The following is a 20,901-nucleotide window of genomic DNA, read 5'->3' on the forward strand; positions in this document are numbered from 1 at the left end:
TCAGGGAACACACCATTGCTCTGTTCAAAACATGGCGGAGCCCAGGGCGTCTCAGGGAACACACCATTGCTCTGTTCAAAGCAGGGCTGAGCAGGGGGAGGCTCCTGTTAGAACAACGATGGCATGATAGTTCTGTAACATATCGTCAGGGTAGGTCCACATAGCAAAGTGAGGAAACCACCACACCCACACACTCACACCCACACACACTCACACACACATTTTCCAAATTACTGGGTTCAGTTACAGGAGAACCCTCCTTTTGGCCTAAATATAGCACCTTGCAAAGCACATGGATGCAAAGCACATGATGTAATTGGGATTTCCTTCCTTTCCCAACGCCATTATTGAGGATCTCAAATGCAGTCAAGCAGCTGTGCAGAGAATTCTTCCGTTTGGAGTGATGGCTTGCTTTTAAGAGCACAAGACAACGTTCACACACTTGAAACCAAAACCAATGAGAGAATTGTTTGGGACACACAAAAAGACAGTAGAGTTTTATAAAAACTGGTGACTTCATTCGAATGGCAAACAGCTGCATGTCCTCGTCTGGACCAACACAAAGCATACACAATCATAATAGTCGGTTACATTTGTATAAAAAAAAATATGGCTGTGCTTGACCCAACGCTAGAGCCAATTAACCACTGAGAACATTTTTTTAAAAGCAACTGCTCGTATTCAGTCAAGAACCTGGTCCCACTCTACAGTATGAATATTGTGCCCTTGTAACTAGCACTTGTGTTGTCAAAGGTCAAAGGTGATACAGTACATATGCAGTACACAGCACTTCCCATATAGAAAACAATACAAATACTGACTATTGAAATAGATGGCACATTACCATAAGGTGGGAGCAGAAATTCTGTTGAAATTCCATATACTTAGCAAGGCACTATAGTAACTCTTCAGAAGAAAACAGGTCAAATAAATACCGGTATTGTAATTTGTAAAAAGCTATATCATTTTCTTTAATATGTAATTCATATCAAAACCTTTCCTTTTCTATGTCAAATGGCATGGCTTGAAGCACAGATAAAAATAGCCATGACAATTGCAGATAAAATGGTCAAGGGTTTTGGCAAAGCTTGCCCTGCAAACACTTTCAGGCTCTTAAAACAGTAGAAGTGCTTTCATTTTACAACCAACAACTGGACCCATCTCAGTTTTTGTCGGTATGTCTTTTTTACACTGCTGAACCTAAAGTAGAAAAATAAGATAAGAAAAGGGGTTGATTAGTTCAACACTACATATTCAGCATTATACTGTATGACTCACAATAGTCCAAATGCAGGTTAGCCTAAAAAACAAAACATTGCTAGGAACAACATGTCATAAAGTTGTATGACTGTCTGAGCTACACAACTCACTGGTTGGTTGGGATCCCCAAGTGACTTTGTACGATGTCCACATATTATAGGCCAGAAGAATAGTCGCAATGAAGCCAAAGACCTGTGAGAAAATCACACGATAATACCCCATGAATTACACATCTGCATCTTACGCAACTCAGATGCGAGAATGAGGAGAGATGAATGACTCTCTGTTACACAGTTATGGCTTTCTCCTCATCAATTTGTAAAGAATTCAGACATAACCAGAATGTACGACTTCTCATTCACATAAAGTCAGCAACTGATGACTATGGCAAACATTTGTTCTCTTACTAATTTAGTCCGAGCTATCAACACCCCACACAACTGATAACATTCCTTTTTGCTTTGGCAATAATCCACACATATATACACACGATAAGCTGCTAGCTGAGAGTGACTCAGTATTTGGATTCCGTTTAGATTTAGACCTCTGTAAACTAAGATAAACTGACCCCTGCCACCCACTATTCCAGGCATCCAGTCAAAGATGTAAATAAAAAATCTCCCGGAGGAGGAACACTCACTGAGCCGGCTATTAGGGCAGCGATCCCGTGAGCCTTCACCGCCATGACTATGGAGGCAATGAGGATTAGGATGGTCCCAAGTACATAGTGTAGGAACTCCTGGCACAGAACAACATGAGCAGACATTTTAGATTAGACATTATGTCAATATACTGTACCAGATACATGCATACCAGACCAGAGAGAACTGATTTGAGCTTGTTAAAGCTATATGACTACTGTATGTGAGGGAGCCATAATTATGGTGACGAATATGAAGCTGTTTGTCTATTTAAGACAAATAAATAAAAGGGGAGTTTGTGTGTGTGTGTGTGTGTGTGTGTGTGTGTGTGTGTGTGTGCATGTGTCTTTAATATACAGTATGTGTGTGTGTGTGTGTGTGTGTGTGTGTGTGTGTGCATGTGCATGTGTCTTTAATATACAGTATGTGTGTGTCTATGTGTGTGTGTGTGTGTGTGGTAGGACATCTGTCAAGTCACCGTCAGGGTCCAGTTGATGCAGGGGATTTTGCTCTGCAGCCTCAGCAGGTGCATGATGAAGAAGATGAGGAAGGCGATGAGGAACCAGAGCGTGACCACCTCAAAGTAACGCATAGCTGTGTAGTCAGTCCAGTACCTCGACAGGTGAACACACAGGAAGGCAATTAGGAGAGCGACCTGCAGACACACACACACACACACACACACACACACACACACACACACACACACACAAAAAAGAAAACCAAGAGAAAATCGAATTTGTGATTAGAATTTACATGCAATATTTGGTACACACTACTTGCTTTTCAAATGTGACTTAAAAACGGATGTCATTCATTGTCACCTCTCTAATTCAGGTCTATGGGTGTATCAGGAAAAAATGAAGAAATAATCATATCTATAAATGTATCTATGTCTATAAATCCACCAAATGTTTATTAGAAAATGTATTACACTTTTATTACACATTTTCATGATCACATGTTTAATGAAGGCTATATTGAAAAATGTCTTCAAGGATCAATTGAAGAATTGAAGGACTCTAATATGCTAAATGGAATTGTTTTCCAAAGAGCTTTGGCCAATAGAGTTTTTGTCAAAGGCAAAGGCTATCTTTACTGACTCAACTGATCTCATGAAGTTCTTTTGTGATCACTGATCAGTGTCTCTCACCCACCCAGAGCCTTCTGAGTGTGGAGAATCCTTCAGTAGTGAGACCGCTACTATGGCACCACAGTAAATTAACACTGATATTTAATGTACAGTAATGAAATTAACTCAGGGAATGGGACATCTGACTTCAGAAAATACAAGTCCTGGCACGTGTCCCAGCCATCCACTGAGCTGATTCTTATGCGGTCAACTCGTCAACCAGGTAGATGCGTTAATTTAGTGAAATAATCAGGCTTAGGTGAACCAATACAGTGTCAAGGATGTCACTAGAACAAAAACTCTACTTGGGCACAGGAGCCTCAAAGAGGCAACAGGAGCTAAAAGTCTTAACTTATTTCCTGAGCACAGCAGTTCAGCACTGAGGCATGTGCATAACCCAAGGTGTACTCTGTCATCTCTACACACCTTTAAAGTCGGTTAATTCATTACAATGGATTGCCAAGAGACATAAGGAAGTAAGATGAGGTGGTCTGCTAATGTGTGTTTGTTAGTTAGCTTGTTTCTATTGATACTAATAACGGTTTAGCCTAACACATATTAAGGTTGAGACTCTCCTGAACAACTCTTGCTGTATTAAAAATACCCTCATGGTATAATACCTCACTGATTGCAGTACTTTCCATGCGGCACTATTTTTAGACTAACTAAAAATAGTAAAAGTAGTGCTTTTTAATACTTTTTAACTAGAATTAGCTACAACTTGTCATTGTAGTCTATTTACAAAGGTTGTCACATTATGGAGGTGGTCTAAGCCTGTGGTCTAAGTGGCCAGTGTGTAGCAATGCTTTGCTTAGTTTAAGACCAAGACTGACAGCGGACACACCCATATACACACACTCACACCTTCCAAAGACATTCTAAGACATTTCAGCCCCCTTGCAATAGATGATGGTTGCCCATTTTTACCTTTTTATTTTAACATGAATTAAACAAAAAAAGAAAGAAAAAAAAACACCCTGGGCCTGGAGTTGTTTCAAGTTCAAGTTCCATGTGGTATTTTATTTTGTACATTTTATAGAATCGAGCAGCCTTTAAAAACATCCTGAAGGAAGAAAGCCCATATCAAAATTCTGGTAAGCCAACACCCAAGATGGTGCGCTCAAGAATCTACCCAGCACCTTCAGCAACCCTTCAGCAAGACTTCCTCCAAAGATCGTATAGTTAAACCGTCTCTGCTTCCTCTGCTTTAACAGCAACACTTTATTTCCTAGGCAACCCTCAAAACATCACGTCGTCATTGTAATGATTATGACTAAGCTATAGATGAGTGCCAGGATATGATACGTGGCTGGGTACCATATCCTTCCTGGTCAGTTGCAGATCTCAAAAATACTTTAGATAAATGTATATTGCAATTAACATGGTATTTAGGATAAATCAAATATGAGCCTAGTGAAGTTATTCTCACAAGGGGGCGACGTTTTAACCTGACTTTCGCCAGATCCTGTAGTTCGCTGTCTGCTTCACACAGCGAAACGCCTCTGGTGGAGCATGGCGGAACTACAAGGGTCTGGCGAGAGTCAGGCTAGCGACGTTTTCCCTTTAAGTGGTTTTCATCCTGCGCAGGACGAGGAAATGCACCGTACGAGTAGAACAGGTCGCTTACAACTCGCTGTAAAATGGTTCGAAGACGCGGCTGCTGAATGGGCTACAATTTAACGGGGAGGTTTTTAAACAGTTAGGCCTACAGACTTGAAAATGGGTAACGCTCCTTACCACTTGTGCGATTTTCAGCTGTCCTTGCAGAGTACGCGTGTAACCCACATTTGCGAAACCTCCACTGGATGTTGTGGTGGTAGTAGTGGTGGTGGTAACTACGTGAGACATCTTAGATTAAGCTACTAAACTGAACGACTAACGGGAGTAGTGACCGCTTTAGTTTCAAGCTGAAATCTGGTGCTTTGTGCGTGCGCTCCTGTTCATTAACGGTGCGCTCTCGAACTTCCCATTGGGTGTGACCACGCTGTGGGGAGGAGGGGCACACATAGTTTCTTTTAACAGTTATATGTTGACTTTTGTAAATGGGGTGGCCTAATGCGGGGGGGGGGGGGGGGATGGGAGAGAATGGACCTGAACAACACCGGACAATCCTCGAATTCATTCATGTGGGCTGACATCGCCGGTAGCGGTATGATGTCGCTAACCTATGATCAGAGCATGCACATGCTCTCCTGTTGTCGGTTCCTATCTTGTAGAGATGGTGACATAAATGAATAGTCTACCTAAAACATAATCTATGTACAGTAATTCATCTCAGTTTTGTTCTCAGATCAGATTATGCCTACAATGTATTTTATTTATGTCCTCGTAAACCCATACAGTTGATATTCTGACCACAGCGTCCACCGATGCCGCCCATGCATGCATGATAACTAATTCCAATAATCTCAGTGAATCATCTCAGTTAGTTCTCAAGCCAGGTAGCCTAATCATATATTATATTTCAAAAATATTTTTAAATTACATTTTCGTGAATTCTTAAAAAAAAAAGTTGACTACATTTCCTGTTGAAATAAGAACATTATGCCCTCTTAGAATAGAATATCCGTTCCCTTTAGAATCGGGTAACCTGAAAGTGATTGGATGGAGTTTTACAATCACTTTAGAGCTACAGTACAGTAGTATGCATACTACCATAATCGTTACTGAACCCTGAACCCTCATTTTCAGACAGGTCCTCCTCAGATGCTGGCAAAGCGCAGTGCAAAAAAATCGATATAATGCATCCATCGAATAGTATTTATCAAATGGACAAGTAATAGATATTGGATTTTAACCTTTATTGCAGCACCCCTGTTTTCCATGTCCACATGAGCATAAAATAGAAGGGTTTGAGGATCATGAAAATGTGCCCAAAATCCACAAGACTAACTCTATAGAACCAAGATCTTGATGTGGTAATATTCTGAATTATGGCCATAGATTAAGGGGGGTTTCGCCCCCCCCCCCCCTGAAGTTAACTGAAGTCCAGGGGCCCTAATGTGTCAGCGATATCTCCTGATGGATGAATGTGCTGATTACAAACCATCGCTACCTAAGCCAGATTTATTTGTTTGGCAAATATCATGTTTCTTGCTAATACTGTATGATGCATGATGGTAAACAGGTTATAGGTACGGAAATCAGATATAGGCCTACACAGGAAAAGGGTTTTTTTTCTTTTTTTTTCGAGAATATGTTTTTTTTCTTGCCACTGTTGCCATATGCTTGTTGGGGGTTTTGGGTTAAGGCTGACAGTTTTTTATTATTATTATTAGTCAGGGGATTTCCCATAGTGGCCAACCAACAACCACACCTAAACACCATGCAGTTCTCTTACCTTAAAATAGTGGCTTCAAACTCATTCTGATGTTATACTGACCTAAATTACAGAGAACCACATCTCCGACATTGCCAACCCAAAATGCTCAATATTGCACTATGTAACATTGTTGATTGGGTAGGGACAGATGACTGTGTCTCAGACTTGGTATTCAGTCATTGCGAAACCGGCCAATCATTGAAAACAGGGAAGAAGTGGGATCCACAGGAAGCAGTTATGCTGAGTGTGCACTACAGATTGGGGATAATGTTGGGCAAATGCAGAGGGAAAGAGCATGGTCTGGTCTTGGTGGTAATGGTGGTTGAAAGCATGGGGAAGTTTGTCAGCAAAGCAGAAGAGACAAATGGTAACCAGCTTTGACCACGAACAAAGAAGATCAAACTGATAAAGACGATTACACTGTTTAGATTGCAATAGGCTACCTGACTGTTTTACACTGTTATGATGGTGTACTGTATGTGACAAATGAATCTGTGTGAATCTCTGAATCAACAAACAGTGATGATTGGATGGGCAATGGATGGAAAATGGATGATTTTGTGCAATGTTAGGTGGAGGAAGGTAAACTTGAGAGTACTCTGAATCTTCGATCTTGCATCATCCTGTGTCATACGTGTTTCACAACCACTGATCTGTAGTTTTGAAAGTTTTTCATTACAGTTAGTCAACTAACTCATCATGTACAGAGCAGTATTGGTGCAGTATACATTACAGCTATGCTAGCTGTTGTTTCATCAGATGGTTATCCATAGCAGATACATGTATGTTCTTATTGTACCTCAATACAGCCCTACACAGATTGGGCTCTATCTTGGCGATCTAAAACACATGGTCAGTGGTGAAAAGCTTTAATACATTTAGGGGTGTCCAGTCCAGTCCACATTCAGGGTGCTTTTGTTATCAAACATTAGACACTTGGCACAAAAAAGGTTGTTTTTTGCTTCTTAATCAGGCTTATAATCATTCTTTAAAGTTTAAATCAAAGATAATGACATCAGTATTTTGCCAGTCAGCAGAGCATTTGAAGGAATCTGCTCACATGCAAGATCGTGTAGAACACACACAGGGATTCCGCTCTCCACAACCTACTTTACTGAATACCCTGTTGCTCAGTGGTGTTTTATGCCCCCAACGGCGCCTTCCAGGCAGCACAGCTTAAAAGGCACTACCTTTACCCTATTCCTAACCCTAACCCCCTCAACCCTCATCCTACCCCTAAACTGAGGGGAGTAGTGCCTTGAAGGCAGCGCTGCCTGGAAGGCACCATTGAGGGCAAATAATACCAAAGACCATACCCTGTTTGTGACTGCATGCATTTTGCACTCGCCTATAATTTGAATTTAAAGGCGAAGTGAAACTATCATCACCATGGTCTCATATGCAAAACAGTTTGGCACATTTATTTAGTTTCATTATTGATTGACAGGGGGGTTACAATTGACAACGCAGCCTGAAGAAGGCAACCCTTAGCCCAATAATGTTTGAATGACTGAATAAAAATCCTAAGGCTATTTATCCTGCAGAGAAGTTGTTTGACACAGCTTGCTAAGGGCTGCTTTTATTCATTTTGTTTTTTTTACTTTTATATGGCACAAATCTGAACAAACAAATTAGCATATTCCCCAACACAATCAATTTGACTGAGCACACACTTGCAATATCAACAAAGAACAGAGACATCTCTATGGATAATGAATGCTTGCTGATTGAAGACTTTTGTGAAAGAGTTTCACACAGGTGTATCAGAGATTCATGCATTAAGGTAGTTTTGTTTATAATCCCAGTAGGGAATACATTTAATTGACCCTTTTGTGGATACCACATGAAAAGAGCACACATACAATGTGGATAGTTGTCACATTGAGATAAACATACTGTACAAGTGTGTGATGACATCAGTAATGTACATTTGACATAGTTAGATTAAACATTAAAACATTGGTACTCACATTATATGAGGCTGGTCATAATATCTCAAAACATTAGTGTTAATGGTAAATGTTTCATTATTATAGAGAAAATGTTGCATAAGTTATTTTTACAGTCATCTAAATACTGGCACAGCTTTTATGACAGTGTAGAAAAGGAAAAGGGCGTCATTTGCATTGCACATACTTCGACAATGTCCAGCACCTTAGCCTGTTTTCAGGAGCAACAGATGGTCTCTCAGTTCACATCAGAATAAATGATATCTGGAAGGTGAAATCAAAATGTACAGTATATGTAGGTATGAGGCAACATGAGCTACAGACTTATCATCGGCCATAACAATAACTACATACAGCGGCCCTCCGAGCGGATAGTGTAAACATTCTTCAAAGAGCTAAACCTCCGAAAAGTAACATCATCCGTGAGGAGAGAAAAGCTCTCGATGATTTAAGGAACGATACATCTGTGCTAATACTGCCAGCTGATAAAGGGCGAGCAGTAGTAGTAATGGACAAAACTGATTATGACAAAAAGATCCATAGTCTTCTAAGCCCGAGCCCGGCGGAACACAAAACTGAAATGACTCACTTTAAAACAGTTCTCCAATCTTCTGGGTACCCAGAATGGGTGTGGCACACCCCAAGTTGCCATAAAATTACACCACACCATGCCATACTGGACAGACCTGGTCCAGGGGACACGTCACACTGCCTTATGTAGGAGGCGTCACAGAGGCCCTGAGCCGAAAAATGCGTAAAGCTTGGCATCACCAGGCACGCCACTCCTTTTGACACCATCCGCAAAAGACTAAAGGTCCCCTAAAGATACTGACCCCATCTCTGATAGGTTCGGTTTTGTATATCATCTAACATGTGACGACTGTGAATATCACTGCATTGGCGAGACGGAACGTCCTTTCAAGAAGAGGCTGGCGGAACATCAGCGTGACACCTCCCCGGTAGGCCACCATCTGACTGAGACACACAGGACACAACCTTGCAAAAGTCAAAATCTTGGACAGAGACAGCCGCTGGTTCCAACGAGGAGTGAAGGAGGCCATTCACATCTGGGCACACACCCCCTCTCTGAACCGTGACCAAGGACGCCATTAGGCGCGTCCAAGTTCAACCCCAACTGACCTCTTGCAGCAGCGAGATCTGCCGGTGACAGCAGGGGAGGAGATACAAACGCTGCTATGAAGTTGTACACTCTCTACTTACCGTAGTCTAGACGTGACCACGTGACAAAACATGAGACACGTTATATATATTACCTCCATGGAGGCACAGACCCTTGTAGATATGAAGAGGCATCTAAACACCTGCACGTCAGGGATGTAAAAGCCAATTAGGGCAAAGTCCTGACGTCATGAAGGCAGGGTCTTGGCTCCGCAGTACCTAGGCCGTGTCCAAAAGTCAAGGGCGCACGCTGGATAGTACCTTCTTTCCAGTAGCGCCTCAGTTAGCTTGCTCCTCAGTATGCGTCCCTACCTACATTTGGACTGGACAAACTAGTTGGCGTCACCTGACTCGGGGAGGGGGGGTGTTGACGATTTGCATGACGTGTGGAGCTTGATGCGCTGCGCAATGGATTATGGGATATCTGAGGCCAAAAAAGATGCATCGATACACGCTTGGAAATCACGCCAAACGAAGTACCCATCTAGTGAGAGCGCTTGACTTTCGGACAGTCTATTCTGACGTAACTTCCGGAAAATGCACGCTGCCCTTCGGGTGTACTTATGTTTCAGACACAGCCCTAGAGAGGTGCTGCGCTGCTGCACAGCAGAAGCCTTGCCCCGCCTTGCTCCCGCGATAAGTTAAGGCCATGTGATATCGACTGCAGAGTCGTAAACACACCCATCTAGACCATCGTGGACAGATTTTTAACCACGTGCATCTTGTGCTGCGCAGTTCTGCGCCATCACGAACTCGCCTATAACCTCCCTAGGATCTACAACAGGCTTCTGTCACATGACCACCAAGGCCCTTCTGGGTCTAATAAATTAGAAACACCTGTGGTCATGTGACACTTTCTCCATCAGTGAACAAGAGCCGCAGTGGCAGCGCGAAAGCTTTGACTTGGATTTTTTTACTTTTGTAGTGAGTACTGTTAATAAAACTTTTTTATATTAATAACTATATAAGCTTACCATTTTCCACTCTGCGAGGTGGTCTTGTGTGTGTGCCTTTAAAACATGAATGGTGGCATTAAAATGACCATTAGATGTGTATTGTAATATACGGTGAAACAGTGCACCATCCCCTTTTTAAAATCATTATTTCAGAAAACATGACAGCAGACATATCTGTATAGCACACACTGTACTTACTTGGACTGCTTTGACAATGATCTATGTCAACATAAACTAGCTCTTGCTCGCCACCTGGTGGATAAAGAGAGTGCATGTTTATTATAGTCCTCACAGATTCATGCAAAAATATTTGGTCATTCAAAATGAATGTTGAGATCGCTCACGTCTCTCTGAGCAGTTGGCATAGATGGGAATCTGGGAGCCAGGATCTGTTTGGATGTATAAAGTTGTGAATAATATTTAGGGAAAAAGTTTTCAACATGAATGAAAAATGTGAATTTGTGCAAAATAAACTCACTTTGGTCAGGCGTGCTTGTTTTCTGTCTTTCTCTGATTGTAAAGGATATAACATTTAAAAGATTAGTTTATCATGATTTGTTATGTGAAAATCAAAAATATATATTTTCCATACCAGCAATGTTACTTGGTATTTCATACAAGTACCCACCGATTTTGAAAACACCTGTCCATTGTCAGGGAGGCTCCTTGAAATAATAGAAATAAAAAAAAACAGATGCTAAGAATCAACCACAAACCCAATGTAACATATTCATTCATGCCTAAATTCTTCTCTACCTCTTCTCCTCATCCACAGCAGAGAAGCCAGCACCACCAGCCCAGCCAGCAGTGCAAGCCCAGCCAGCACACTCAGCCACGCGGTCAGGGCCGTGGGCCCTTCGCCTGGGGGGAACACCTTCACATCGGAGCCCAAAGAGTTCTTCGCACGGCAGGTGTAGACCCCCTGAGTGGATATATGGATGGAGCTCCTGATGGTGTACTTGTCCTCTGGGTCAGCTTTTTGGGCAGCTGCCTGCTTCTGGCCCTCGAATGAGGAGAACCAAGTGACCTCTGGTGGAGGATTTCCGACCGCCACACATTCCAGAGTGCTGTTGTCAGGGACGGGCTTCTGGGAGAGGCTAACGATGCGGGCTGGGCCTTCGGGAAAGGCATGGGCACATCAGATGCAGCACAACCGTGTGTGTCAGATTACCTCACTGAATCAGATCTGTTTTACTGTGAAGCTTGCCAACGATAACCTCCATTGGAAGCAATCAGACTAACACCGATAATGAGCATGTGAATGTCAGTCATTTCACAGTCGCGAATGGATTACACTCTTAGAAAAAAAAGGTGCTATATAGAACCAAAAATGGTTCTATTGCATGCTTCATATGTTCTTTATGGTTCTTTAAACCATTTTGAAGGTTTCATCAAATGAATGCGGGTTCTGTAAAGCCTGCATGGTTCTATAGCACCCCAAGAACCTTTTTTCAAGAGTGTAGACAGATCAAGTGCACAGTTCCACAAATCAAATAAATCTATAAATTAGCCTATATATATATATATATATATATATAGTTTACATATATTTAGATATAATTATAGTATAATATATAATATATACATCATAATAATGTATTATTATATATTAATTATATATACTGTAATTATAATAAATTATGAACAAAACAATATGAAGATTTTGTGGGGAAAAAAACCCAAAGTGCTTATCACTCTTTGATTAAGTATGAATCTCACCTGTAACGTTGAGTGTGGTTCCAGATTTACTCTGGTACTTGTCATAATCCAGTTCGACCCGGCAGAAATACACGCCGGTGTCGTTCAGCCACGGCTCGCTGACCTGCAGGGAGAGCACCCTGTGACGGGGGTCGCCGGAGAGGGAGAAGCGCCCTGCAGCCACGTACCCAGAGCACTGGTCTCCAGCTGCCACCGTACGGTTCATCAGAGTACACTTAAAGAAGGGTTTGGCGTAACGTTCACCTTTTCTCCACTGGACGCTTATCTGACCCGTGTAGGTGTCCTGCTCGGGGTGGGAGAGACTGCATGGCAGCAGCACGCTCTTCACTCTGTCTGAGCTGTTCACCTGAGGAGGGACCTCCATATGCCACTCCACAGACTGACCACCTGAGGAGACTGCACATAGCGTTTTACAAACATTCAACATAGAATATATTGAATGTTTTTTTCTGAATTAATGTATCAATTGTCCATACATGCATTTTGAGTAAAATCATTTGAAGTAAAAAATATTTTTCTCAATCATGCCCAAGTGTGCTCAGAGGCAATTTAGAGTGATGTGAAAAGTGACATGTAAATGTATTGACATGATAAACAAATCTTGATGAGAGAACCAGAAAGTGCTCCTCAACTGCCTCAAGCTATCACTCAAGCTTGATCCAATTCATCCTATTTTCTGCCAACATTAACAGACAACATAAGCAATTGGCATAGGCCTTATTGTGTAGCACACAATGATGTCGCTTCTGTGAATCCCTTTCATAGAAACACCAATTGTAAACATACATCTAATTGTTTAAAATTACCCATTTGTGGAACATGAGTAGATCGGCCTACCTGTTACAGTGAAGACGAGTGTAAGAAATACAGACAATATCATCTTTCAAACAACACTGACTGGCAAGAGGGAAGTCAAATGTGAAAACAGGATTGTGAAATGGTCTGTTAAAAAGGCCTCTTACTTCCTGTTAGCCGCAGTCAGCACAATTATTTAGAAATATTTTGAAACCCTTTCGATTTCTAAAAACATGTGCACTACATACGTAAGAGCAGTATTGGGAAGTAACTGAATATGTGTGTTCTGGATTACGTATTTGAAAGACAGTTTTAAATACAGTTACAACTTAGATGGGTGCAGAATACAGTTACACTGATACTTACATGACATAGACATTACATTTTAAACCCTTTTAATGTGTATAGGCCAAGGCTTTTCTAACTCGTTTTTAAAACACACTGTGACTGTGTAGCCTATCTTTCTGGCTACTTTCTCTTTCCCTCTCTGTTTACATTCATAGGCAGAATGAAACACTTTGTTGGCCAATAGGGCCTACATGCGGTTAACATGTTTTAGGCCAGTGTATGTTCTTGTTTCTTAACAGGGTGTTCTGCAGAAAGGGCATTTACTGTAACTCCCACGTGCTGTTTAAAATCATTACAAATTGTCTGTATTTACTGTACTTTGTTTAAGATTCGGTAGTCTTTTAGCTTGTCTTTCACATAATAGCATGTTTCTTAGCACATAGGTTTATATATCAATCAATCCTAACTGTAAAGCAGGTTTTGGGTTGTTGTTGACAATATGGGTCTTACAAATTCACCTAACCTCACATAACTGTTTCATCCCCTGCAAATGAAATACAATACAATGATGATGTAATCCAAAGTATAATATAATACAAAATATGTTACTTTAAATAATCTATCGGAGTATTTTGCAAAATATATTTTAGGGCATATACTGTATTCTGTAATGGAATACATTTCAAAAGTAACCTTCCCAGCACTGTGTAGGAGTCAAAGGTTCTTTAACGTTCAACAGCCGCTCGCTATTTTTACTATCTGATGTAAGGGCTGAATGCCCACTCTGTGTCCCTTTACCAGAAATCCCTATGAGTGTTCTGCTTGCAATCACTTGAAATCACAAGAAATCAGACAGTCCGTTCTGAAGTTCCACATTTCAGCTACATTTCCTGCTCAGTTATATGGGCTACTATCCTATGAGTCAATCGCTCATCCCGCAGACAAGTTTACTCAGCAGTCTGCGATCACACATATCAGACATGGACATGTCACATCAAAACTCCTTGCCAGTGTACTGTATGTAGACAAGGGCCAGTTTTATTCAACGTTCATAACAGCTCAAATAACATTTCAACAGGCTAAACTATGTGCACTCTATGTCACGCTGCACACCATGTCGCTCTCCTCCTCAAGCGATTTCATGAGGCAGTGTGTATACAGCATTACATTCACGGTACTGTAGGAGAGGACAGAGGTAAGGGGATAAATGACTGTCCCTCTGACTGACGGTGTGTGTGTGTGTGTGTGTGTGTGTGTGTGTGTGTGTGTGTGTGTGTGTGTGTCCGTGTGTGTGTGCTGTTGAGTCATGCCAAGAGAAGGGCGCAGACTGCAGGGTCCGTCCTCACACCGAGCCAGGTCAAGCCAGAGCTGCGCAAGACCAGCGCTATGGACACGCTGCTTCTCTGCTCCACCCTGGGCCTCCTGCTCACACACACTGAAGGTAAGGTGTGACCCTGGGCCTCCTGCTCACACACACTGAAGGTAAGGTCTGACCCTTCGGATCAACAAAGCGAGGGCTGAGAAGCAAGAGGACGTAATTGGCATTTCACCAACTTTACAGGAGAGCCAAAACAAATCCAACTGCTTCTATATGTTCACAGCTAAAGACCTTTGGTTTTTGTTCAATAACTTTATTTATAAATATTTTACTTCTATAATTTTGCCAATTAGAAAGAGCTCATCGAGAGCTTTTAAGTGATATATATAACCCTTGACCAAAATGTCACTTACACCCTATTGCTTCTCAGCCCTCGAAAGGTAAACAGACTGGACTGTTGAGTTTTTGTTTCATGAGCGGAAAATGCAAAAAACTTGTCAATGTTTCTTTCCCCGGACTCCTTGGAGTGCTTTGAAAAATATGCAGTTATATAGAGTCATATAGAAAGACTCATCTGGAGGAGCACTATCATGGGTTCAACAGGGTTCAAGATATTTTTAAATCTTAGACTGTTAACAGCACATGGAGGGTGTGGTTGATTTCTATGATGTCCTTGTTGTGAAATTCAAGTGTGTCAATTGGCACCCAAATGAGGGACATATTATAACATACTTTGAGGAGTCATATTTGGTCAAATGCAGAGATATGACACTCTTTGAGGTACACATTTTGGAATATCAGTAATTATTAAGTTAATGCATTCTTTGAGGTTCTTCTAGCCTGTCTATCACCAGACCAAGCTCAATCTTTTGAGAATGAACATCAGTCTGGGGAGTCTATATTTCTATTGCACAAGAGGTGTTATCAGTGTTCAAATGACTCTGGGTGCCTCTCATGCAGCGTTTATACGTCCTCCCTCGCTCCTCGGGCCTCAATCCTCACTGATCTACATAGAGAAAGATAGAAGGGATAGACTATCCCATTGTTGCCGCCCCATCATTCTTTATGTAGATCAGTGAGGATCGAGGCCCGAGGAGCGAGGGAGGACGTATAAACGCTGGATGAGAGGCACCTTTAGTACACTTGGTTAGTCTTTTAACCAATCAGACCAGGTGCATCTGGTGGATAAGCCAGTTTGTGATTGGTTCCAGCAAAAGTGGAACAGAAGCAGGAGAGATAAATGTGCAGGGCGAAATCCAATTGCCAGCAGATAAGGCTGGAAGTACCCCGTCTAAGGTTCTCCTACTTGCTTCTTTCTTTGGGGATACAATGCACTCTGGTCCATCAATAGTTACTTTGTATCATCAATACACAGGTAGAATGCCTTGATTGTCATTGCATTTAAGTGCCACGAAATATATTTATAAGGTGTATCATTGCAAATACATACCATAAAACTCATCTCACACATCATACATTGCAAACACGCACACACATCCCACAACACCCATGCCCTCAATCATACCCACGCTCACACCCTACCCACCCTATCACCCATGCCCTCACTCTCATCCACACATGAACAGAAATACATTTCACACATCATTCATAGCAAGCATTCTCCCATAATTTCTGCAAGCACATTTATAACCCTACATGAAACCCAACTCACCCAATCTCACACTAAGCAATTAATAAATAGTGTTACTAATGTGGATAAAGTGCTGAGTGTCAGCGTAGACTGCACCGTTAACATGACCTGACCTGAACAACGTTCTGTACTGTATGTCTGTACATCACCTTGAGTGTGTCTCTCCTTCGCTCTGCTCCAGCGTCCGCTGACGACGGCTGGACTATGACCATGCCTCCCGAGGTGCGTGCCATCGAGGGCTACCCCGTGGTGCTGCCCTGCTCCTTCACCCACCCTCACCACACGCACCACTCCTCCATCCAGGTGGCGTGGCGGCTGGGCCACTGGCCGGGCTCCACCACGCTCTACCAGTGCACCAGCCTGGACGACAGCCACCGGTGCCAGGCCCGGCCCAGTCAGGACCAGCGCTACCGGCTGGAGGGGAACCCGCGGGAGCACGACCTCTCGCTGCGCATCAGCAGCGTGGCGCTGCAGGACAGCGGCCGCTACTACTGTCGTCTGGAGGTGCCCGGGCACCCGGCCGCCGTCTTCGAGAATAAAATGGGCACGCGACTTCGAGTGGAAGGTCTGTGAGCGACCACTGGGCACTGGCCAGATATGTGGAATTAATTTCTCATGACAATTAAAGACAGAGCTGTAACAGAGGGGGTGGTCAGCAGTAGTGGCACCCTCAGTTTTTAACCCAAATACTTTACATGCTGCAAAATTTGAATTTCCCCTTGGGGATCAATCAAGTATCTATCTATCTATCTATCTATCTAAATGTTTATCCTAATAATGTTAGGAATGTTAGTGATCGGACAACCTAATAAACAGAATAAACCTTTAATAGCCCTTTTATCAACTAAGCAATTGCTAAACTATGTCTTGATTGGATACTGCTGTTGCTATTTGAGGCTGTGTTGGGTTCATTTCTCTATTATATCGTGGATAGTTGCCAATGTTATGGATATGTGGGCTCCTTAAGTTGCTCGATGGTGTTTTGGGCCCCCAGGCAGCGCTGTCACCGTCGACTTCAAGGCACCTAATCCTAAGCCTTATCCTAACCTTAACCTTGCTGTGTTTGTCTCTCTGGGTATACTGTAGCTCCCCCTCGCATCCTGGGTTTGTCTGTGGTGCCCAGCGAGGTGTCTGGGTTCAAAGCCCTGTGCCGCGTTCAGGGGTCCCCCTTACCCGACGTCCAGTGGGTGGGGCCAGACGATGTCGTCGAGGGAGCTCCAGCCTACCCGCTCCAGCAGGAAGCCCCCTACCAACACCTGACCTTCAGCCAGCTCCAGGACGTCCAGGCTGGGGGGCAGTACACATGCGCGGCCTCTAACCCGCTGGGGAAGGACCAGGCCACCCTCTTCATCCTGCCCTCCGCCTACGTGGAGTCCGGCCCGGAGACGAGCCCCTCTCCCCTGCTGCTGCTGTTCTCCATCACCCTGGGGGCCAAGCTGGCTCTGCTGCTGGGGGTGGCTGTCTGGGTGGCTAAGGGACACTTCAGCTCGTGGCTCAGCTGCGTGGCTGATTGAAATACAGCACATGCATTTCAAAACGCATATTTGAATACACGATGTGAGAACGCAGACCCACCCTACCTCTTTTAATCACAACTCAAGTAGCTCAGAAGCAACTCTACAGAAGTTTTTGCCACACAATATTTATATATATTTATCTAGATGGCCAACGACACTGGAATTACAATGTAATCTGTCTTAAAGTGTTTTTTTAATAGTCTACTTATTGTGCTAATATTGTACTTCTTCTTTGTCATAAAGATAAACACAAAAATAAACTCAAACACATGACATCTTTTCCACTTCTCGTTCCACTTCTATACGCTGCAGGGGTGAAGAGACTGGCAGTTCACTTCTGTAGCATTCCATGTCACATGGTATGGAGTCATCGAGGGCAATACCCGTGGTGCTGCCGTGCTCCTTCCCCACCCAACCACCCTCAACACACACACACACACACACACACACACATACACACACAAGTTTCGTCCCGTGCCAGCACCTCTAAGGGTGTGCATTTTTTCATCTTTTCTTATTTGAACAACAATGGAATTGAAAATAGTTTTAAAATGTTTTTTAATGGTCTTCTTACTGTGCTACTGTACTGTTGTACTTCCTCTTGGTTGTAAAAGATAAATTGAAATGAACTCGAACGACATCCTTTCCTCTTCTAGTTCCACTTGTATAAGCTGCAGTGGTGAGGAGACTAGCTGTTCACCTCATTCCTTGTCATATGGTATGGAGACATACAAATCTACCGAGAATTACTGATTTAATTGCAAAAAGCTTTTGCTAATGGCACAACGAGATGAGTCCGAGAATATTGCTTTCTGTGTGTGAATTTCAATTACCTCATTTGTTCCATTCAATATATTTGACAATGATAAAGCATAATAACAAATACGCAATAATAATAATAATAACAACAAAATTTGTATTATTGTAAGTAATAACAATAAAGCTCAACGCAACCAATAACCTTTTTATCTGTGTATCACAAGTAAATAGTACAACTGCAAAGGCAAATGGACACTACAGATTAAAAAAAGAAGAAAACACACCACTGACAATAAAGCGATAAATAAATGGTTGAAATTGAAACACCTAAGGACCTAATTGTTGTCAGTGCTTGACTCCACACCACTAGGTGTCAGTGTTATGTTACCTAATGTGGTTGGTGGCAGGTGAGGAGAAAGAAGAACTCTGGTTGCCTCTCATTTGGTCTTTTATACACCCTCCCTTCCTTCCTTGATCCTCGTACTCACTGATCTAGATAAAGGATGATGGGGCGGCAACAATGGGATAGTCTATCTCAGGGGGTCAGGATTTGACTGATTAGCTTCGCCGATTAGCAAGGCACTTCCTTCCTTTTCCAGAAATACATCATGTCCGGTGCCATTTCTCCTCATGCTGATTGGTGGCTGTTCCACTCTCAGCTCATGCACGAGCTTAGCTTAGCTCAGTAACCTGGCACTTAATTGGCTAAGTAAAACGGCACCGGAAACAAGCCCCTTAAAACGCCATGTTGAAGCCTGAAAAAATCGTTAAATTTTGGCAATTTTCACTAGCCTAGCATTCCCATTGAAATGAATGGGGGCGGGACTTGTTCACTTTCTCCAGTTCTTATAATACCTCCATGGTCTATCTAGTGTAAGTTATAGATCAGTGGGAACGCCCATCGAGGATCGAGGAGAGATGTTGAGAGGCACCCTATGAGTTTGGATGTGGAGTTGTACATGCTACCATGCTGAATAATATACAAAGGAGTTATGGGCCTCATACTTAGGCCTCATACTTTGAACATACTGTATCACTAAATGCTTTTATATTTATTTACTCTTTCCATCATCTTTAACTTTACTACTTTCAATAACTACACTATACCAACACAGAGTATTAAGGGCCTTGAGTAGAAAGACTTATGTGTAGCCTATCCCTAGACTGGAGTTGTCAAAGGGAAGTAAACGTCGTTTTTGTAACAGACAGGCTTCAGGGTGTGACAGCAGCTGCGGCTCTTCCAACGGAGGTTCTTGTTGTTGTCAGAGCTCAGAGACATAGAGGCGCAGAATTTGTCCTCGGAGTTGCCTGGCTGCCCGTGGAACCACTTGGTGACGTTCATGGGCTGCTTATTCAACCAGTACCAGTCTCCGTTGAGCAGGCGGCGGCGAAGGCCCACCCAGACCTCCTTCTCTCTGTGTGGGTTGTTTAGGTTTCGGGAGAGCTCTTGCAGGATGCCTTCGTTGTTGATGCTCAGTAGCTCACCATTCTCTTGCTGGCAATGGCCGATCATCTCAGCCCAGGTCCCTGACTGATCTATGACGCTGTAGCTTGATCGGTCCACCAGACAACCCTGTAGGGCTGTCAGCGCGCGCGCGCGCGCACACACACACACACACACACACACACACACACACACACACACACACACACACACACACACACACACACACACCTTTAACATGAGGGACATGCAATGACACTGTATGCTCAACTAAGTCTGTGAATGTAACCTCATTTTGATGGCTTACCTGGTTCTTTGCTTATGATGATTGCTTCACTCCAGCTTCCTCCATCTTGGACATAGACTCCAATCTTGGTAGAAGGATGCCAGATGACCCGATGCTCATCACTAGGTAAGTCAATCATGGCCCAGGAGTAGGGCTGTGAATCTACCATCTCCCATTTCACTGCTGAGCTAATCTGTCCTTTCCCAACATGCACCTGGCTCACGTTAGCGGAGGTTGGGGCTATCACTAGTGCCTTACCGATGGAGGGATTTTCAGGTATAAGGTAGCAAGCTGAAAAGCTCGATACTGGTGTAAGCTCTGACATGTGGCCTGGTCGGATAAGTGTGACAGAAAAATGAAATGAAGAATTGAGGTATTGGGTTTTCAGAGCATGAACTAAACGGGAGACGGAATTTGGGGAATTGGTACCAGCACCAATGTGAAGTGTGTTATTAAAAGTGACACCCTGATCAGATGTGACAATCAGATGTGTTGTGTTGTCAGCCGTGCTATTAAACACACTGGGGACAACAAAGGTTGTCCCCCAGGTGTTAGCAGGTCGTAACTGAGTCACCACCATCCGGCAGTTGCAGGGGGTTGTGTTTGAGCAGGGATGGGTCAACAGCACCACCATGCCACGCTGCGCAGTGATGCTGACAGGTAGAGAGTCAGAGACGTTCACCTG

General features: G+C 43.0%; 4 protein-coding genes across 4 annotated transcripts; 1 reads left to right on the forward strand and 3 right to left on the reverse strand.

Annotated features, from left to right (window-relative positions):
- Positions 1-478: 478 nt before the first annotated feature.
- cmtm7 (CKLF-like MARVEL transmembrane domain containing 7) lies at positions 479-4,976 on the reverse strand. The gene is made up of 5 exons (XM_062537649.1): positions 4,771-4,976; positions 2,380-2,556; positions 1,901-1,999; positions 1,371-1,452; positions 479-1,200 (listed from the first exon to the last, which is right to left on the reverse strand). The coding sequence occupies exons 1-5, from the start codon at positions 4,879-4,881 to the stop codon at positions 1,187-1,189; spliced, it is 483 nt and encodes a 160-aa protein (XP_062393633.1). The 5' UTR covers positions 4,882-4,976; the 3' UTR covers positions 479-1,186.
- A 2,948-nt stretch (positions 4,977-7,924) lies between these two features.
- Positions 7,925-12,522, reverse strand: siglec15l (sialic acid binding Ig-like lectin 15, like). The gene is made up of 8 exons (XM_062537935.1): positions 12,159-12,522; positions 11,196-11,555; positions 11,068-11,104; positions 10,918-10,949; positions 10,784-10,828; positions 10,638-10,691; positions 10,458-10,493; positions 7,925-8,568 (listed from the first exon to the last, which is right to left on the reverse strand). The coding sequence occupies exons 1-8, from the start codon at positions 12,520-12,522 to the stop codon at positions 8,543-8,545; spliced, it is 954 nt and encodes a 317-aa protein (XP_062393919.1). The 3' UTR covers positions 7,925-8,542.
- Positions 12,523-14,627: 2,105 nt separating this feature from the next.
- On the forward strand, positions 14,628-17,778 carry si:dkey-11p23.7 (V-set and Ig domain-containing protein). The gene is made up of 3 exons (XM_062537937.1): positions 14,628-14,682; positions 16,392-16,775; positions 17,297-17,778. The coding sequence occupies exons 1-3, from the start codon at positions 14,628-14,630 to the stop codon at positions 17,722-17,724; spliced, it is 867 nt and encodes a 288-aa protein (XP_062393921.1). The 3' UTR covers positions 17,725-17,778.
- An 893-nt stretch (positions 17,779-18,671) lies between these two features.
- Positions 18,672-20,579, reverse strand: LOC134082017 (macrophage mannose receptor 1-like). Its single transcript, XM_062537650.1, has 2 exons — positions 20,238-20,579; positions 18,672-20,067 (listed from the first exon to the last, which is right to left on the reverse strand). The coding sequence occupies exons 1-2, from the start codon at positions 20,539-20,541 to the stop codon at positions 19,646-19,648; spliced, it is 726 nt and encodes a 241-aa protein (XP_062393634.1). The 5' UTR covers positions 20,542-20,579; the 3' UTR covers positions 18,672-19,645.
- Between the last annotated feature and the right edge of the window lie 322 nt (positions 20,580-20,901).

Source organism: Sardina pilchardus, chromosome 6 (genome assembly GCF_963854185.1).
Source record: "Sardina pilchardus chromosome 6, fSarPil1.1, whole genome shotgun sequence".
Lineage (NCBI taxonomy): Eukaryota > Metazoa > Chordata > Actinopteri > Clupeiformes > Clupeidae > Sardina > Sardina pilchardus.

Bases quoted from the DNA above. Each gene is read 5' to 3' on its own strand.
- siglec15l (XM_062537935.1), bottom strand. From the start codon at position 12,522: ATGGAGGTCCCTCCTCAGGTGAACAGCTCAGACAGAGTGAAGAGCGTG. The intron at 10,829-10,917 runs GTGAGTTTATTT...ACATCCAAACAG, and splicing joins AACAAGCACGCCTGACCAAA to ATCCTGGCTCCCAGATTCCC. The intron at 8,569-10,457 runs GTAAGCTTATAT...TTCACCTTCCAG, and splicing joins ACCTCGCAGAGTGGAAAATG to ATATCATTTATTCTGATGTG.
- cmtm7 (XM_062537649.1), bottom strand. From the start codon at position 4,881: ATGTCTCACGTAGTTACCACCACCACTACTACCACCACAACATCCAGT. The intron at 2,000-2,379 runs GTGACTTGACAG...GTTCTGTGCCAG, and splicing joins GCATCAACTGGACCCTGACG to GAGTTCCTACACTATGTACT. The intron at 1,453-1,900 runs GTGAGTGTTCCT...ATTTTCTCACAG, and splicing joins CTGCCCTAATAGCCGGCTCA to GTCTTTGGCTTCATTGCGAC.
- LOC134082017 (XM_062537650.1), bottom strand. From the start codon at position 20,541: ATGTCAGAGCTTACACCAGTATCGAGCTTTTCAGCTTGCTACCTTATA. The intron at 20,068-20,237 runs GTAAGCCATCAA...GCGCGCTGACAG, and splicing joins CATCATAAGCAAAGAACCAG to CCCTACAGGGTTGTCTGGTG.
- si:dkey-11p23.7 (XM_062537937.1), top strand. From the start codon at position 14,628: ATGGACACGCTGCTTCTCTGCTCCACCCTGGGCCTCCTGCTCACACAC. The intron at 14,683-16,391 runs GTAAGGTGTGAC...GCTCTGCTCCAG, and splicing joins CCTGCTCACACACACTGAAG to CGTCCGCTGACGACGGCTGG. The intron at 16,776-17,296 runs GTCTGTGAGCGA...GGTATACTGTAG, and splicing joins CACGCGACTTCGAGTGGAAG to CTCCCCCTCGCATCCTGGGT.